Source organism: Sceloporus undulatus, chromosome 3 (assembly GCF_019175285.1).
Source record: "Sceloporus undulatus isolate JIND9_A2432 ecotype Alabama chromosome 3, SceUnd_v1.1, whole genome shotgun sequence".
Classification (NCBI taxonomy): Eukaryota; Metazoa; Chordata; class Lepidosauria; order Squamata; family Phrynosomatidae; genus Sceloporus; species Sceloporus undulatus.
The window spans coordinates 240,589,395-240,608,899 of NC_056524.1; the positions used below are offsets into that span (position 1 = coordinate 240,589,395).

General features: G+C 40.8%; 2 protein-coding genes across 3 annotated transcripts in view; both read right to left on the minus strand.

Moving 5' to 3' along the window:
* COMMD2 (COMM domain containing 2) overlaps positions 1 to 668 on the minus strand; it is a 98,148-nt gene extending 97,480 nt beyond the window's left edge. Inside the window, exon 1 of one of the 2 annotated variants that reach the window (XM_042460117.1) lies at positions 536 to 668. In XM_042460117.1, coding sequence (XP_042316051.1) covers positions 536 to 602 — 67 coding nt within the window. In that variant the 5' untranslated portion in view covers positions 603 to 668. The remainder of the gene's footprint in view (positions 1 to 535) is intronic. The other variant, XM_042460118.1, reaches the window with a different exon arrangement.
* Positions 1 to 19,505, minus strand: part of ANKUB1 (ankyrin repeat and ubiquitin domain containing 1) — a 104,883-nt gene that overhangs the window by 83,443 nt on the left and 1,935 nt on the right. Inside the window, 3 exon segments of the mRNA XM_042460104.1 lie at positions 11,033 to 11,147; positions 12,881 to 13,097; positions 16,615 to 16,758. Of these exon segments, the coding sequence (XP_042316038.1) occupies positions 11,033 to 11,147; positions 12,881 to 13,097; positions 16,615 to 16,758 (476 nt within the window).

Sequence of the window (19,505 nt, forward strand, 5' to 3'; positions counted from 1 at the left end):
TGGGCAGAAGGTCATGAAATGGAGGACGTGTCCTGGAAAAGGAGGACGCCTGGTCACCCTGAGCTAAAAACACTCATGTAAATGTGAATCCATGCTGTTTAAGCCTCCTCAAATCGGAGGCTCTTTGGAAACTCCTCCTGGGCAGAAAATAAAAGCTGAAAAGAGGAATATAAAGGTAAATGGATGCTTCTGAGCCCTAATGGAGGCCCTTTGGGAATCCCTCCTGGGTTTGAGAAGGGGATGAAAAGGAGGGAAGGGGAGCCTCTGCTCGACCTGAGCCAGAAACACTGCTCTCAATATGAACTCGTGCTTCTTGGGGCATCCTCCCGGACAGAAGGTGATGAAGATGGAGGACGCGTCCTGGAAAAGGAGGACCCCAGGTCACCCTCCTGTAAATGTAAACCCCGTCCTCCTTAACCCTGCTCCTCAGGGCGAAGGCGCTTCGGGAGTTCCTCCCGTGGGCAGGAGCTCATGAAGCATGGAGGAGGACGCCTCCTGGAAAAGGCGGAGGCCCGGACGCCAGCCTGGCCCGTACCTTGGGCCTCCACCCGGGGAAGGAAGCCCAGGTGCTCCTTGTGCTCCTCCGACAGAACCAGCAGCATCGCCTCCCAGCCCTCAGCGGCCCATCCGCCCGCCCTCGAAATGGCCGCCCGGCGCCGCCCCAGCCTCCTCCTCCGGGCCCCGGTCGGAACAAGGCCCAGAGCAGAAGGGTTCCGCTCAGTACATCCGTTCCTTCCTCCCCTTGGAGAGCTAGGTCCAGACTAATGGCCTCGCCCCGGAGGACTAGGCCATCCTCTGAGGCTGAGAGAGTGTGGCTTTTTCTTCTTCTTCTTAAATCAGGGCTGAGGAGTAATGATGACTTTGGGGTTACTCCCTGCCCTACTCTGGAGTAAGATTGCCCCCCTTAATGTCACTCCTACTCCTCAATAATTGTTTAAATAAATAAATAAATAAATAAAGGTTTTCCAATGTCTGATCTCTTTCTGGGAGTGCAGTGGAGTCTCCCTCCTTGGGGTCTTTAAGCAAAGGCTGGATGGCCATCTGTCAATGGGGATGCTTTGATTGAGAGTTCCTGCATGGCCCTTGGGGTCTCTTCCAGCTCTAGGGTTCTGTGAATATAATAACAGGAATAAGGAGTAGCAAAATATATGTGTTACTCCTTATTCCTGTTACTATATTGTACATGCATGCACCGTTTTTTACTTTTTGTGTTATATATATATATATATATATACACACACACACACACACACACACTCATACACACCCATCCCTCCATATTTGCAGCTTTGATATTTACGGATTTGATTATTCATGGATTTGGTTAATATGTTCTCTCTAGGAATATCTAAGTCCTCCAGTGCAACTCTATGGTCAACTTTAACTAAAAGTTGCACTGAAAGACCTAGAGATTATTCCTAGAGAGAACACTCTACTAGGCCTTTGTAGCTCCTCCAGGGCAGTTCTATGGTCAGTGTCTGTCGGGCATTGACTACAGAGTTGCACTGGAGGACCTAGAGATTCCTAGAGAGGTGTCCTCTCAGGTAAAAACATGGTGTTTTTGTTATTTGCAGTTTTTCAATATTCCCAGGGGTCTTGTGAATATGGAGGGACAAGTGTATATAATATTAGAGAGAGAGAGTCAGCCTTCTTTATCCACAGATTTTTTTATCCATGGATTCAAGCATCCACAACTTGAAAATATTCCAAAAAAGTATAAATTCCAAATAGCAAACCTTGATTTTGCCATTATTTACAGTATAAGGGACTCAATTTTACTATGCCATTGTATTTAATGGGAGCATCCACAGATTTTGGTATCCACAGAAGCCCCAGGAACCAAACCCCAGTGGATAACAAGGGTCCCTTGTATATATATTGTTACTCCTTATTCCTACTCCTACTCTTCTTACTCCTTTACTCCTACTCCTGCTCCCCAGCCCTGATTATTATGTTTGAGTAGGAACCAAACTCTGATCTCCAGAATCCAACCTTCAAACCACTACTACTACACTACACTGGCCCTCATTGTTGGTTGAAAAAATGACAACACGGATCCTCCTTTGTGGAGACCAGCTACAACCTCAACCGTGTTTATTAAGGCCTCTCCAAAAATCCAGACACGGACAAGGTGACCAGCGTCCTCCTTTTCCGGGGACGTGTTCTCAATTTCATTACCTTCTGTCCAGAAGTTTTTTCAAGATGTCTTCTATTTTGAGCCTAAGAAGCATGAATTTATATTCCTATGTGTGTTTTTAAGCTTTTCTATGGGGATGTCCTCCATTATTATTTTTTTCTTGAATGGCCAGTGCCTTGTCCTCCTTTGCAGTTATGACATCTGGTCACCCTGGAGTAGTGTTAACTGTCTTTGAAACGAAGGTATTCGGGTGCACTGTGTGTGCAGCCAGCATAAGGTTAGATGTTTAAAACAATAATGAACAAATGCCTCATTCACACTACATAATGAACTGATGGTTGTATCGGATCAGTGAAGCGATTTAGCACCGAATAATGTTCACACTACTCAAACCGTGATCTAATCTGCCCATTCCAATTTACTCCACTTCGCATTCATATTCATCAAAATGGAGTTGCGTCACAGAGGTGACCGTGCCGCAGAGAACCGAATCCAATCAATAGCATGTTCACACTTGCACTGAATCAATTCATTTTAAAAGATGTAGGGAATGCCCTGGATTTGGAAGGACCAGTTTAACTGGATTTAGCACTGTGCCCCCCGGCAAACTGTTCCAGAAATTTGGCTCAAGTGTGAACAAGGGCCCTTTAAACTGGTTTACATTGGTTTGAAAACTGGTTTATTATGTAGTGTGAATGAGGCCAAAGTAAGCCCAATAATGTTTTACCACAATGAATCCTGTTGACCAACACAGCCTTTTGTCTAGTATAGTGATCATCCTAAATCATGAGTAGCAAATCCACAGAGAGATCTGAAGGGTAAAGAGGCAAGTTCTGCAATAGCCCAAAAGTTGGAATGTCAGAACCAACCTAAAGAAAGGTTCTGTCACAAATGTCCCGCTGAAATTCTTGAGGACTACATACAATCGGCCCTCCGTATCCATTGATTCTTTACCCACAGGTTCAAACTTCCATGGCTTTAAAATGTGATATATATATATATATATATATATATATATATATATCCAAAAGCAAATCTTGCTTTTGCCATTTTATATAAGGGAAACAATTTCACTATGCCTTTGTATTTAATGGGGCTTGAGCATCCATGGATTTTGGTATCCACAGGGAGTCCTGGGCTGGAACCAAACCTCAGAGGATACCCATGACCCACTATATTAGGAGGTTCATTGTTGCTTATGCCAGAAAGGTTCAGAGAGTGGGACTATAGTGGCACTGAGCTTGTGGTGGAAGGAAATGACCTAGCAGCATGCCCCATCATCCAGAATTAATTGGCTTCTTCTGTGTCCATGTGTCATGCAGGTGTTGCTGCTAGTATAGTTCAATTGATGGGCATCGTTGGTGTTTCCACAAATGTTGAAATGACTACTGTATTTGTGCTGGTTTCTTATTTTCTGAATAGTAAGTGTCCCCTCTTTTCCTGCTCCATGACAGGTTGTAAGACAGGGAAATGTAGTGCTTATAAATCTCTCTATGTTATTTCTGCATCAGTTACTCTGTTAAGAAGTTTGTGAACAGAAGCAAAAGCTCTACATCTGCATTATCAAATTTATTATAGCAGGTGAACCAATGTGCCTGACAACTGGAAAAGAACAAACATTGTCTTTCTTTTCAAAAAGGGCAGGAAAAAAATCCAGGGAACTACAGACCTGTCATCCTGAACTCAATACCAGGAAAAAATATTAAAACAAACTATAAAGAAGTGTATGTAAAGAGAGTGTTTACCTGGATGACAATTCAGTTATTAGTAGGAGCTAACATGGGTTTGCCAAGAATAAATCCTAACGAACTAGTCTTATATAGTTTTTGAAAAAAATAAGGTCAGTAGTTAAGTAGACAGTGGGAATGCTGTAGATGTTGTTTATTTAGATTTCAGCAAAGCATTTGATAAAGTCCCCCAGCATATTTTGATTAGCAAGCTGATTAAATGTGAAATAGATAGAAACACTGTCACATGGATCCACAATTGGTTGGAAAAATGTGTTCAAAGAGTCATCACTGATAGCTCCCTTCAAACTAGAGTGAAGTCTTGAAAGGAGTGCTGCAGAGTTCTGTCCTGAGAGCATCACTCTTCAACACTTTTATCAATTACTAGATGATGAGGTTGGGGGGATCCTTATTAGGTTTGCAAATGACATAAAACTGGTAGGAGTAGCTGACACAATGGAAGATAGAAACTGAATTCAAAAGGATCTTGATAAATTATAAAATTGGGCCAAAACTAACAGAATAAAATTCAGATTTAAGCCACAAAAACCAAACATACAAGTATAGGATGGAGATATTTGGCTTAGTACATATGAAAAGAAGCTTGTGATTATTGTTGATCATAAATTGAACATGACCCAGCAGTGTGAAGCTGCAGCAAAGAAGGCAAATAATGTTAATAAAAACAAGTCAAGGAAAATATTAGTCCTACCATACTTTGAACTAGTCAGGATTCGAGTACTTGTACTCTGTTATGGGCATCTCATTTAAGAGGTATTAAAAAAGTGGAGCAGGTTCACAGAAAGGAAACAGGATGATAGAGTTATGACAAAGACATACGTTGAGGGATATTGAGGGAGGGGCATGTTTACTTTGGTGAAGAAAAAGACTAAGAGGTGACATGATGCATGATTGCACTTTTTAAATATCTGAAGGGCTGTCAGAGAGAAGTGGTGCGGTTTGTTCTTTGCTTCCTAAGGATGTAGGAACCAGGGCTAACGGTTTTTAATTACAGAGAGTTATTTTTATTGAATATTGAGGGAACCTTCATGGTAAAAAGCAGTTCAGTAGTGGAACCAATTACTTAGAGCGGTGGTGGAATGTTTTGCTGGACATCTTTTAAAAAAGCAAGACCGCAACTTGATAGGACGCTTATAGCTGAAGTTTCTTGCATTTGGGTTCGGTGGCCTACAGGGTCCCTTCAAACTCTAAAAGTCTGGTTTTATTAAGGAACACAAAAATATAACCTAGATAAGGATATCTGATAAAGGTATGCTGAACAGAGAAAAATTAAACACTGATCAATAGCAGAATTAAATTTTCACATTAACACCAAATAATTTTTCTACATGGAGAACCATGTTCTTGACAGAATGAGAACGTTATAATAATGTGATTCGATGACTGTTGTGGTGCCAGAGTTGAAACTGGAGAGGGCTCTATACTTTTAATGTTGTATGGAAAAGGGAATTCAACAGGTTTTGCTTGCCATGCAACCAGGTAACAAACATTGCTGAAATTTCTCTCATGCAAACCATAAGGTACAGGATCCTTCTCCAGCTTTCTTCTGGTCAACCTAGTGGCTATAATGACAATTCATACAATTTTAAAGCTCCAAGGAGTACTTCAGCTTTCTCCTTGGCCTTCGTGGATGTGTTAGGTCTACTTCTCACAGTATGATATCTGTTGTATTGTTTCATACAAAATGTCTTTTTTCAAGGTTCAACTGATATCATCCTTCAGTAGCCAAAAGACATCTGGTTAAACTTGTTTCTCATACCACAATTTCTCACAGGGCTTTGAGGATGAAAACAACTACTAAACAGTTCAACTTCAGTTGTCTTTTCATGTGAAAAAAGACCTTCTCTTTCCTTCTTCTCAGATGGAGTGTGTGTAAATAAAATGTAAGCAAATTAAAGCATTTGGCTACTTACCAGCCTGGTAGATTATAGTTGCTTCATTCAAGGGTTCTCAAAAATTTTTCAGTCACGGATGACTGTTGTTATTAGCTTTCATATTATTATGCCTTTTAAAACCTGTCTTGACCATCTTTTGGATTGTCATTTTCGTGTAGCAAACAGGGAGACGTTCTTAAGTTCTAAGCAATTATGCATGTGTAGTATGATATGCAAATTACAAGTCCCCCTGAATCATCCTTGGAAGAATGCTCACTTAAAACTGGATCTCATCAGTATATACAGCTTTGCATATGCTTTTCTTGGTGGGTTCTTGCAATGCCAGTTGTTGGAGCCAAGGCTTCTCTTTTTTAATGACTGCATATAAATAGTAGATAATAAATTGATATTGGTAACCTTTGCAGCATAATCAAGCTGCCAATTATGTTAGTGCAAGTAATATAACAAAAAGAATCTTAATATATTAATTACTGTAATTGGATTAATATAGCACTGTCAGTATACATAGGATTTCTGAGCAACACAAGCAAAAGACGACCCCTTGCCCCAAGTAGTTTACAATCTGTATTTAAGCTGGGAAAGGGAAAGTTTGAAGTTAGCAAGGGACCAAATGGAGAGCAAAGGCACTAGTTATTTAAGTATTGGATTGCTGGTTGGTTAGACGTGGAAGATCTGACTTTTAATGTTAACTAGAGCTTGAGGGAGGAGCTTGATTATTACACAGGACAAATGTTATGGGAGTTCCTGATGTAAGTGGCAAAACACGAGAAGTGAGAAGATTGCACCCTTTTAGGGGACAGGAATTGTAGCCCTCCAGAAGTTGTTTGATTTCAACTGCCAAATACAGTCAGGGGAGTCAATAGTCAGGCATGATGCAAACTATAGTTCGCAGCATCTGAAGGAAACTGGATCTCTCTTCTTGTTTTAGGTGGTCAACATACCCCGAGAGAAAGCATTGAGTAGGTGAGATTGGCTAATGGAGCATTTTCACACTACTCCGTTGTATATTATTATTATGCTGCCTTTTTTCCAAAAGGGACTCAGACAGCTCACAAGAGAAACAAATTTTCAAACATTTTTTTTTTAAAAATGATTTAAAACAACCTAGTTAACATAAAATTAAGATTGAAAATGTATAAAATTTTAAAAAATTAAAACATACCCCATGTAAAAACCACCTGCCATGATTTTTAAAAGCCTGCCTGATAAAAAAACATTTTCATTTGCTGGCAAAAGGCAAACAGGGAGGGGCCAGGCACTACTATGATTCCACTTTAAACATCCGCAGCAGTGGAATCTGGAATTTGTATTTTGGTTTGGTAATCGATCATTCTGGCTAAGAATTCTAAATACCCTCCTAAACTACAGATCTCACAGGATCACCAGTAGATGTTTCCATGGCGATATAAAGTGGAAATCAATATCCTGACATCTTGTTGTGACATGCTAAGTCCAACATACTCTATACTAAATCAGTTGTTTTCATTGAGCTATTTTTCTTTAGCTGTGTTTGACTAGAGGGTAACATTGTATTGTACAGACACCTTGCTAACAATGATGGCAGTATTTACCCATCTGTGGAATCTTTGATCTTTCCAACATCTTGTTGTAACCCTACAAATGAGAACTGGCAAGCTTCCATAACTGGAGATTCTATTATTGCTTCTAACACAATTCAAAACAAAACCTTAGTAAGGGAAGGGAAGGGGGGATATTGTGTCCAGTTCTGGGCACCACAATTTAAAAAGGATGTCGAGAAACTGGAGCGTGTCCAAAGGAGGCAACTAAAATGGTGAAGGTCTGGAATAGCCCTGTTAAATGAGGAATGACTTAGGGAGCTGGGGATGTTTAGCCTGGAGGGGTTAAGGGGTGATATAATAGCCCTGTTTAAATACTTGAGGGTGTCATATTGAGGGGAGCTCGCTTGTTTTTCTGCTGCTCCAGAGACTACCCACCGCACATGGATGAGCCAAGCTCCAGGAAAAAAGATTCCAACTCAACATTGGAAGAACTTCCTGACAGTAAGGGCTATTCAACCGTGGAACACACTCCCTCGGAGTGTAGTGAAGTTCTTCTTCCTTAGAGGTCTTCAAACAGGGCTGGATGGCCATGTCGTGGAAGATTTGATTTTTAGATTTCCTGCATGGCAGGGGGGTTGGATGGGCTGGGGCCCTTGCCGTCTCTTCCAACTCTATGATTCTGGGTTTGGCAGCATCCTTAAAAGATAACTAGTTTATTCACGGCTTTGTGCCAAAGCAGATCTTACTTTTTTATACATGTGTGTTGTGTGTGTGGCTTCAAGTTCATTTTCTCAAGTCATGTGGCCTTGCTGGTGTCATTTCTTGGGCTGTTAATCCAAAAGATAACTTTCAGGTTTCTGGCAGAATCTTTACAACTCATTTTAAAAAAACCAAAAAAAACACAAATCCTCTCACCTAAAGGCTTTTAAAAACCACTTAGCATTATTTATGATTACTTGTAGAATAACTCACATTTGCTGTGTGATGTTTCCTCCCAGCAACCAAATAGTCATTGCATTTTATGCTCAGAAGAGTTTAAATAACAAACTGGATATTCATAGGAGAGTGGTGAGAGGGAAAGAGAATAAAAAACCCTCCTATCTGACCAGTTCTATACATTTAACTCATTATTGGTTTAGTTGTCAGCTCTTGTACACATGTGTGGTGAGACGGAAGGTGTGAGAAGTGGGCTTCTATTATGAACCTTTGTCTCAGAATACATATCAGGGGTCGATGTGTTGGTAATATAGCAAAATACAATAACATAATTCACAAAAGCAGTGATACATTTATTGGGCCAAAATTCATAAAATATATGTTAAGCTTTTGAAACTCCTCTGGTTTCTTCATCAGGCAAGGATGAAGCAGTGGAGCTTCAAAAGTTTGCAACATATATTTTACTGTTAGTGTTGTTTATGCTTAATTCTGGTTTCATTATTATTATTGAAGGCAGCATTTGAAAAGAAGGTGCTACTCCACTAAGTGTCATTAGCTGCTCACTTCTGGGTTGGGTGTGTACAACCTAGACTCATAGATCATAGATTTTTATGATTCTACACACCAAGCCAGAAGTGTCTGTATTCTGAGTCACAAATCCTTGTTTTTTAAAGTGGGGAGGGAGAAACATACTACTTGCTTGGCTAAGCAGTAGATTGCATTCTCCCTTGGAGTTCTTCCACTGTTGTTCTGAAAAGTCCCCAGAGAAGGATTTAACAGGAACTTTGCATTGGGTATGGAATATAATAAGACGGCTTGGGGGACAGGTGCAGGGGGTAGAGAACTTGGGCTAAACACATAGTTTGGTCCATTGTCTTCATTGCTAAGATGCTCTTCTTCTGGTGTCCTTTTTTCGCTGCCGCTTGTCTAGGTCAGCAATCTTGTTCCCATCTTTCACTGGTGGTAACTTGACATTGGTTCCTTTGAAGTACCTCTTTGAAATTCTGAGCCCCCACAGGCATGCTCTTCATGTTGAAACCGCTGGTTTAAGTGTGGCAATTTACAGACTCTACTATCTATATCCTTGACTCTGGCTGAATAAAAACCCCTGGAAGTCATTTCTGGTTTTGTGTAGCCATCCACAAGACAATATCCCCAACTCGTGTTCTGAAAGTTGCTGCCTGGTTGCATCGTTTTTTCTTATGGATATTGTTTTGAGCTTTAAGAGCCACAGTTTTAACTTAATATGATTTCATGGGAAGAGAAAAAATTAGGTAGGAAACCACAGACCATATCTTGGTGACTAAATACAGACACACAGTCGTTATGTCTGTGTTGGATGCATAACTGCAGTGGAGTTTGCCCTGTAGAATTTGGCATTCGAGGGCATAGGGCACTGTAATTAACAAAGGCTTTCCGCATTCATGAGTTGGCCTGCTTCTGCAGCTGCATGCACAGGGCATTTTGTGTCATCTGGATGATTGTTTTCATAACACCACTCACGATAGGGATGCACACCAACGCTTCAAGTGGGCCCTGTACCCTCTTCGGAGCCAAGCTGAAAGCTGAAGATTTCCAAAAAAGGCTGCCATATAAAGCGCTACCCTTCTTTTGATATTGAAAGAAGCAGGTGTACAATACATCATAGCTATGAAATGTGGGGGAAAAGATCATTTGCAAATCAAGTTTGTAGGTTTTGTGTTCCAAGGAGACCTGAGAGGACATCCAAACTTTGGTTTAAAGGGTCCTCAAACAAAAGGCCTTTACAGACAGCCAAAATAAAGCTGCTTCGAGTCACGGAGGTATGGTGTTTCAATGATGCATGGTCCTAGAGTACAGAAGCAAAAGCCACAACTCGGAGCGTGGCTTTGGTGTGACTTCTGGACTCTTAGGACGCATGCATCATTGAAACACCATACCTCCACTGTGACTCGAAGCAGCTTTATTTTGGCTGTCTGTAACAGGCCAAAGGCTGTATTTCAAAGAAATATGATGACACAGAATTATGACAGTTGGATGATTCTTTAGTTAATTGAACAGATAAAAAATTAGACAACTGAAAGCCAGTGTAATGTAGTGGTTAGAGTGAGGAAAGAGAGCCAATGTGGGGTTGTGGTTTAAGTGTTGGACTACAACTCTGGAGACCAGGGATAGATTCTCCACTTGGCCATGGGAACCCACTATGTGCCTTTGGGCAAGTAACACTCTCTCAGCCTCAGAGCAAGCCCTCCCTGAACAAATCTTGCCAAGACAACCATGTGATAGGTTGTGTCAAGCTTTCTTATGATCCAGGGGCTTTGTCCACCAACTTCCCCTTTAGTCACAAAAATGAAAGGAGTCACAATGTTCAGATTTTTTATATATATATATATCTTTCATCTGTCCTTAATCTGAATTGGTACTAGAATTTTTAGCACTTACTGACACCAAAGATGTTGTTGCATGTGGAAAGAGGCAGCGTAGTAAAACAAAATCTTTCACCATGCTTTGTACCCACACCCTACTGCAAGCTATAAGAGAATGTGTGAGAACCTGTATACATTTTTGTGGGTGGATCCCAACTGGTAAAACAGTGCTGAATTCCATATGGTTAAATTGTGAGAGGTGGTGCCTAGGAGTGTGACATTGACTCATGGCTCCTAACAGCTCTGTAGGCATGCATTGTCGTTAAACATAATACAGGGATGTTGTATCATTGTTCTCGGGGTATATTTGTTTGTGAGAGAGTTAAGACGGATTTTTGAACATTCTCAGCCTGAAAGAGGAAAATTTAAGATTTGATTTGAGTCACCATACTTGAGTACAGGTTCTTCCTTGGACAGATAGTGTTGCACCTTGGGTGTGTTTCCTAAGAGGCATGCAGTCAGGAATTCTTTCCATCCATCCCAAACATCCAAATGAAGAGTTGCACCTACCAAAAAGAAAAAGAAAAAAAGGAATTCCAATTATTTGTGTGTGTTCATATCTTTGTTCACTATACCATCCATGGATTTCTGAACCATAGTTTTCATATGCTGTCTAACGAAAAAGCAATAGATATCAGGTATCCCAGTCCTTCACAGAAGGAAATTTTAAGCAAGCACCCTTAATCTGTGACTTGGTTAATATTATTTATTATGTATTGTATTTGTTAAAATATTTTTAACCATTGGCAGTTGTGGCCTCACATCCATGTAGCAGTTAATCCACTTTGGGGTTTAGTCCAAACTTCAAATGAACAAACTTCAAAGTAATCAACCTCTTTTTGATACTGAGTTCAGCTTGTTGGATAGCTCCTTTAAATTTAGACTTAAACCCAAAATAGATTCACTGCCCCAGCAAGATGGAAACCACCAGCCAACATTGTTTCTAACCCACTCTGTATTGACAAAACTCAAGTGGAGGGAACAATCAATAACATCACCTTAAATAATGAGACAATTTAAAACAATATATCAATTGAAACAGAATAAAAGCAGAAAACTGATAAATTGGAAACCAAGCAATGATCTCTTTAGTTTCCTTTTGAGTTTAACTTGCTGCTGAAATAAGGGCAATGTGATGTCTGAATCAGTTGGGCCTGCAAGGGAAGTGTATTCCATATTTGGGGCAATACATTCAGGAATACTCCTTTGGGCTTCCACATGGTCTTCTGCTCACAATGATGGGAGAGAGAGGAAACTCTCCCACTAAATCTTAAATGAAATGTAAACAGTAATGTAAATTTAAAAAGTTTATGTTTACTTTTTTAATTTTTTTGGATGTGTGGATTATCAGTAATTCTGCAAACTACACAGATATAGATTATCTCCTACAGTTTGGGTCTTTTATTTTTTTCCTTAGTGTGAACCAAACCAGCACAGTCTGAACAATAGATGAACAATTTGACTAAATGCATCCTTCAGAAAATTAAACTATTTATTTTGTACTAGATGCATTTGTTTTAGCACTTTTAAAGTATTCAGAGGTTGGGACTGGAGTGTAGGATAATAATATAGCATGATAAAATATGGTGCTAGTTCAAGAAATATTTTGTGATACCTCTTGCAAGGACCCTTGTCACACTACACAGTTATAGCACCGTGCAACCTATGAAATAGTCCTCCTTAAACTGGATACCACAACAAGTTGCCTTGGAAACTAAAGTGGAATATAGTGCCATAATTGTGTAGTATGAATGGGCCCCAGCCAGGCTGGTCTCTTCCCCATAATCCTTCCATCAGCAAGAAAAAATATTTGAATTCAGTTAGACTTTTGACAGTTTGCAGCTGGTTAGGGGAGAGCTTGTTACAGGTGGATATTGTACTTTCAGGGGGGACAAGTTTTAAAATGTGTTTTAATATGATTTTTTTAAATGGAGCTTTTAATTTCATTCTCTCTTAATAATTATCTTGCTATGTGTTTCATTACTGTGGGTCATCTTGAGTACTATATACCGGGAGGTGTGGGGGTGGGGAGTGGAATAATTAAAATTTATATTTTGGAGTATTTCCTAAATGAAAATTAAATACATTTCTTGAAGTGGAATCCTGTGCAAGTCTATATAAAAGTAAGCTTTACTGAGTTCACTGGGCTTACCCCAGGTGCATGATTATGCAACCTTAAATTTAGATGGCTTTAGAAAAAAAAGTTGTCAAGTAAGAATAGGTAAAAATGCAGTCTTACCTATATCTAACTGATAATCACTCAAGGTATTGCAGTCATACATTTCCCTGCCCTCTGATGTCCTGAGGCAATAAATGCTGTTTGGAAAGCCACACTTCAAGGTTACCAGAGTTTTCAGCTGAGAAACCTCTGATGCAAGAAGAAAAATTGTTCCCATTATGGACACTTTTTCATGAGTGACAGCATTGTATACATAGAGAATAGGCTTGTCTTCTTCCTGGAAAGAAAACCCAATAAGAACATTGGCATTCCAGTGTTAATACAGGTAAACCTCAGCTAATGAAGTAGATGTCTTCCTGAGCACAACTTAATTAACAGAAAATTGGGCACCAATCAGAAATAACATGGAAAGAATAGGGATAGGTTCCTAAACTACAAAAAAAGAACAGCTCAGTGTTTCATTAAACTTTTAAGCCTAACAAACCAACAACATATATAGGTGAAATAAAACAAACAAGTCAAGTAAGCCTTGCCATAAGTAATTGAACTTCTTTGACTCTTTGCCCTAGGAGAGCAAGGGATAGACCATGACATCCTCTTGAGTCGCCTGGAAGGTCTGGGGATTGGAGGCACTGCATTGCAGTGGTTCCGTTCCTTCCTCTCAGACAGATTCCAGAGGATGATGCTCGGGGACAGTTGCTCTGCAAGGAAAGAGCTTAATTGTGGCGTCCCACAAAGCGCCATCCTGTCACTGATGCTCTTTAACATATACATGAAGCCATTGGGAGAGATTATCCGGAGGCATGGGGTGGGGTGTTATCAGTATGCTGATGACTTTTCCCAGGTTAGTTCTGTGCCTGTATACTGCACAAAAATGGTATCTATCTCAGATACAGGAGTGGATTAGGCAGAAGCCACTGGTTTTTCTTTACCTGTTCTGGGCCCCCAATAATGCTGTGCCAGCAGCAACAATCATTCTAGCAGATTAAGAAAATACAGTAAACCAGAATGAATTACACTGGTGCCTTGGGATACGAAATGATCGGGTTACGAAATTTCCGGGATACGAAAAAGTTGGATTGGCAAAAACTGTTTCGGGTTACGAAATATTTTTCGGGTTACGAAATTCATTTCGGCGCGAAATTCAAATGCTGCAAAGTGCAGCTATAGGCTTTCCAGTGCTAACGGAAAGCCTTTTCGGGTTACGAAATTTTCGGGTTACGAAAGGAATGGCGGAACGAATTAATTTCGTAACCCGAGGCACCAGTGTATTTTAAGCACTTGAAGTCACAGCCAAGCTGCACTGAAAAGCTCTCCCTTTTTATATATATGGGATGGTATACTTACTGGTACAGCTATTGGGCAAGTGAGAAAGGATACTTTCCTGCTTGCCTAGCAGCTGCACCAGACCCTAAACGGTTCCTCCTGAGGCCACAGTGCTGCCCCCTTCAATACCCCCCTTCAGGGTCCAGCATAGCCTTGAGGCTGCCCCAGCAGTGGTCTGTGTGGCTGGCTGCCTTCAAGGTTTGCATGGATGCAGCTATGCTGCATCCTGAAGGCCTTGGTAGGGTGGTTGCTTCAGCAGGGGTCTAGGCAGGCAGGGGGGAGGGCAAGGCAGTTCGCCCCTCCACACACACCAGATGATACCAATGTCAGCAATGTCACTAAATTGAGACTATCATATCTTGGATGTATCATGAGTTGACACAAGCCATTGGAAAAGCTGATAATGTTGAAGTTGAAGGCAGTAAGAAAATAGGAAGACCACACTACTTATGAATTCATTCAATAATGAAAGTCACAGGCCTGCATTTGTAAGACTGGGACTCTTGAAGGTATCTTGTGTTTGTGTGTGCACGTGCTTGAGTGCATGCATGTGTCTTCAAGTCATCTGTTGATTTACAATGACTCCATGAATTGCATAAGATTTTCTTAAGCAAGGAATATTCAGAGGTTGTTTGCTGCTGTCTTCCCCCAGTATTCTTTGGCAGTCCCCTGTTCAAATACTTATATTTGAAATATTTCTGGCCCTACTTGCAATTTCCAATAATATATTGATTGGTTCTAGTGCCTTCAGGGTAAAGCCGATTTGATAGCACATAACAACAACAACTGCATAAAGCTGACAAATTATAACTGGGGCCACATCAGATGAAAAGAAGCCTTACAAAAGGGAATTAATCTACACCACAGGCAACTCAGATCCTTATCACACTACACTGTTCTGGAGCTATATTCCACTTTAACTGCCATGGCAACATCCTGTGGAGTTCTGAGGTTTGTAGTTTAGTGAGGCCCTAGAACTCTCTGGATAAGAATTTGAAATGCCCCTCCCCTGCACTCCTCTCTCCACATTTGCAGCTTTGACTTTTGTGAATTTGATTATTCATGGATTTTATTAATATGTTTTCTCTAGGAATATCTAGGTCTTCCAGCACAACTCTGTGATCAACTTTAACCAAAAGTTGTACTGAAGGACCTAGAGATTCCAAGAGAGAACACTTTACTAAGAATCTGTAGTTTCTCCACCACAATTCTATGGTCAATGTCTGGCAGATGTTGACCAAAGAGTTGCACTGGAGAACCTAGAGATTCCCAGAGAGAGTTTTCCCTCAGGTAAAAATATAGTGTTTTTGTTATTTGCAGTTGTTCACATTCATGGCGGTCCTGTGCCCCTATCCCCAGAGAATGTGGAGGGATGAGAGTACTCTCTTTTCAATTTTGCTTTAAGTTTACATTTTATTAGTTTGTTCTAAAATCATTTTTAAAGACTAAGGCAGGAACCCATCTGGGAGGGAACTAAAGTATGAACCTAATGAGATGGACAACTTCTCACAGCCTCTTTGCCAATAAGGTAGCAATCATATCCAAAATTGAAATCTGACTGAGTCTGGGAGTTAACATTTGCATTTGCTGTGATATTCCTGAATTATCATTGTCCATAACATTGTAGGAACTCAAATGGTCCATTTAAATGTTCCACAGTGCCTGAGCAATGAACCCCATCTTTCACTCCACCAGCTCCATTGGGAAGCAGCTGTCAGTGAATGTAGCATTTCTCAACTGTCTGGCAGTGATCCAGAACACTGCTCTTCCTTCTAGCAGATAAATCTACTAGGTCCCACCAAGGAAGGACTTCGCAAACTTCACTGAGGACCCATCATTTCTGAAGCTAGTTCTGCACCCTACATCTCATCACCCAACCTCCACCATCATCCTGGTTGACCTAGAGCAAAAGTAGCTAGTCAAACCAGGCAGCTGTGGGAAAGGCTGGACAAAGCTGAAGAATAGAGCAAGAAGTAGAGCCTCTGTCATAAACATGACATCCATTAAAAGGATGTGAATACCACACCCATAAGCTTGCTGTATGAGCTGTTAAATATATGTGGAGGGATTTTTCTTTCCACAGAATAAGTGCCTATTCAGAAAAAGAACTGATTAGAAATGAGTTTGATTAGATATATAGAATATTTACAAAATGTTAAGAAATACAGATTATTAAAATCTTTGGCGGTCCCTTACATTATGATTTAATGTTATTATACTGAACTTTCTGCAGGTCCCTTATACTGTAAGGCTGAGGAGTAACTCTCATTGCCTTAATGCCTTCCTGTTGTCATTATATGAAGGTTTCTGTGTTCCATTTGAAGGTCTGAAGCTTCTGATTACTACTAAGTGATGCTAGCACAAGTCCTATAATTTAGAGGGGAAAACAGCATACACTTTATGTACTAATTAGGCAGCCTGGCATGTGTGTATTTACACACACACACACACACACAATCATACTGTACCTTAAGTACACATTTAATCATGGATGAAACTGAGATGCCTACATCAGCAAGTATCCAGCTGTCCTTTAATACTGCTCCTGCATACATCAGTTCCAAATATCTCCTGCCTTGCTTGTCTTCAGAGAGAGGAACATGAAAATAATCCTTGAGGAGGAAAAAAAACTGTTAATAGCAGTAAGTAAACTCTAACAAAGGGCCATGCACTCTGTGTGTGTGTGTGTGGGGGGGGGGGGGTGTTTGGGAGTTTTGGTTGAAACTATAACATTTCCATGTTCTGCATCCATGCTAATATATATATATGGTAGTTAACTTTTTAAATATCCTCATTGATGTTGTTGTTGTTTCACTATTTCCAACTGTTCTACTAAATGTGTTTTATATTATCATATGTCTCTATGGTCTTTTGTAAAACTCATTCTGTGAAAATACATTGTGTTGAATATTGTTCTAAAATTAGAACTAAAAGAGTAGAAGTCCTTTTAGGTAGCCTTGTGTAAATTGGTTATATTCCTGCACTGATGTAAAGACCAAAAATATATATATATATTATTGTGGGAATTTATTTCTGCAAACATAAGCACAGACTATGCTAACTAGGAGGGCTGATGGGAGTTGCAGCCGAACTAGTAGCATCACTAACTATGGTGTCACCCAGTGTGGGAAGGGCTCTTCTGTCCCCAGGCTTTCTCCCTGGAGAGGAAGACTGGGAATGGAGCACCCCTCTTCTGGGTGTCACCCAGTATGGTCCACATTCCCCAGTGATGCCACTGAGCCCAGCATCTATGAGGCCTGATTTTCCCTATCCCTAGTGAAGACAACACTGAGCTAGATGGACTAGTTTAAGCCTGATTTAGTATAAATTTACTTCTAGGTTACTAAATAACATTATCACAATCTGGCAAGAAATTAAGCTGGACAGTGGTTCTTGCCTAGGATGGGAATGTCCACTTCTTTCCTTCAATTGAATTATGTTATACAAAGGACCTGGATGGCTAATATAATTTCTACATGACTAAACCTAATACCAGTACTTTGGACTACAACTTTCAGAATCCCTCAGTCATCATAACCAGTGACTGTTCTGTCAGTGAGATTCTGGGAATAATAGCAAACAAGCAACTTTTCCAAGCTCTGCCTAATAGACATAACAGGTAATTTGACCAATTAAACAAAGTTTATGAAGGGCAGGACCTGAAAATCCACAGTACAGTAGTAGTTTTATATAGCTTGGTTGTGTGCTTGAAATGCAACTAATATAAGCTTCATGGGACAAGCTTCATAGCTTCTGCCAATGTCATAGCTGTCCAAAACATCCATCGTGCTTTTCTGGATATATACCAAAACATGGTAGCTATCCATACAGTATGGTAAATGTAAAGAATTGGCAGACTGTGTTTGGTGATCTACACTATGTAAGGAAAGTGAATCATGTCAGACAGCTCACACTGAATTTGGAACCTGCTGAAGCATGTCTTGACTGTGAAGCAGTCACTGCCTCCTGAAATCATGATATGTGTATTTAAGTGAAAACCAAAATAGGCCTAAAGAATTATTAGAAACAGAACTCTAGAAAATTCCACCTTAGTCTCATGAGTTCCACTTTAGCCTCACAGGGAAAATATCTGAGAGACAGATACTGAATATGGCAATGTAACTGAGGCTGTAGCTTAGAGGAAAGTTACTATTCGGGATGTTGTTGTTGTGTGTCTCAGGGGGTTTTCTTGGCAAGATTCAATCATAACAGTTTTGCCTTTGCCTTCTTCTGAGGCTGAGAGAGTTGGCTTGCCCAAGCTCACACAGTGGATTTCCATGGCCAAGCAAAGATTCAATTGCTGATCTTCAGAGTTGTAGTCCGGCACTCAAATCACTACACCACACTGGATAACAGCTCCCATATTCCCCAGCCAACATGGCCACTGACCATGCTGGCTGAAGTATTCTTGGGATTCTTATCCCCGAAATAACTTTTTCAGACTCTGGTTGAGACATAGGCAGGGTACATACCGCCACTTTGTGGTGTTCTGCCGCCGCCGCCGGTGGGTCTGCAGGGGAGCCGGAGCCTCCACACGGCGCGACTCCCGCGCGGACCGAAAAAGAAGCTCCAAAATGGAGCTTCTTTTTCCGTCGCATTTGCGACGTAGTGAGGCGCCAGGGGCGCACTTGCTACGTCACAAAGGACGCGACCCGTACGGACGCTCAGCGTCCGATACGCAAAGATGGCGCCGGCCATGTAGAAGAGCCGGCGCCATCTTGTACGGACAGAGTCCGTACTAGGCCCAGGGGCGTCTATAAGAGACGCCCCTTTTTTAAAATAGGACATCCTCCGGACGTCCCAAATGCCGGTGCAGAAAGCACCCTTGTAACTTGCACAAGCCATCCACTGTGCCAGGATTTCCCTTACCAGAGATTAATGCTCCAACTCAGGGCTGGTCTAGGTATGCCCCTCCAATGGTGTCTGACTGTTATTCCATCCTAGCAGACCTAGCCAGCATAGTAAATTCAGAGGGATACTGGGAGTTGTAGTCCAACACCTATACAGCCACATCCTCCCCATCCCTGGTCTTTTATTAAACCACCCTGATTATGCAGCTTTTGCTCAAGAGCCACAGGGAACTACTAGTAGTACTCATGAGGTATAACCATTGCACTGGCAATAGAAAATCATATCATGGTGAATCCTGTGCTCTGTTGACACTGCACAGTGTAATTTCAGGCCAGGGTTTAAAATGGTGCTGCTGCTAGCTTGAATTCAACTCAGCCTTTTTGCAATTCAGTGGACATACTTGCAAGTAAACATGGGTAGAATTGAGAAGCAATTTATGTAGTTTAATTTTGGAGTGAATTATTATTATTATTATTATTATTATTATTATTATTATTATTATTATTAT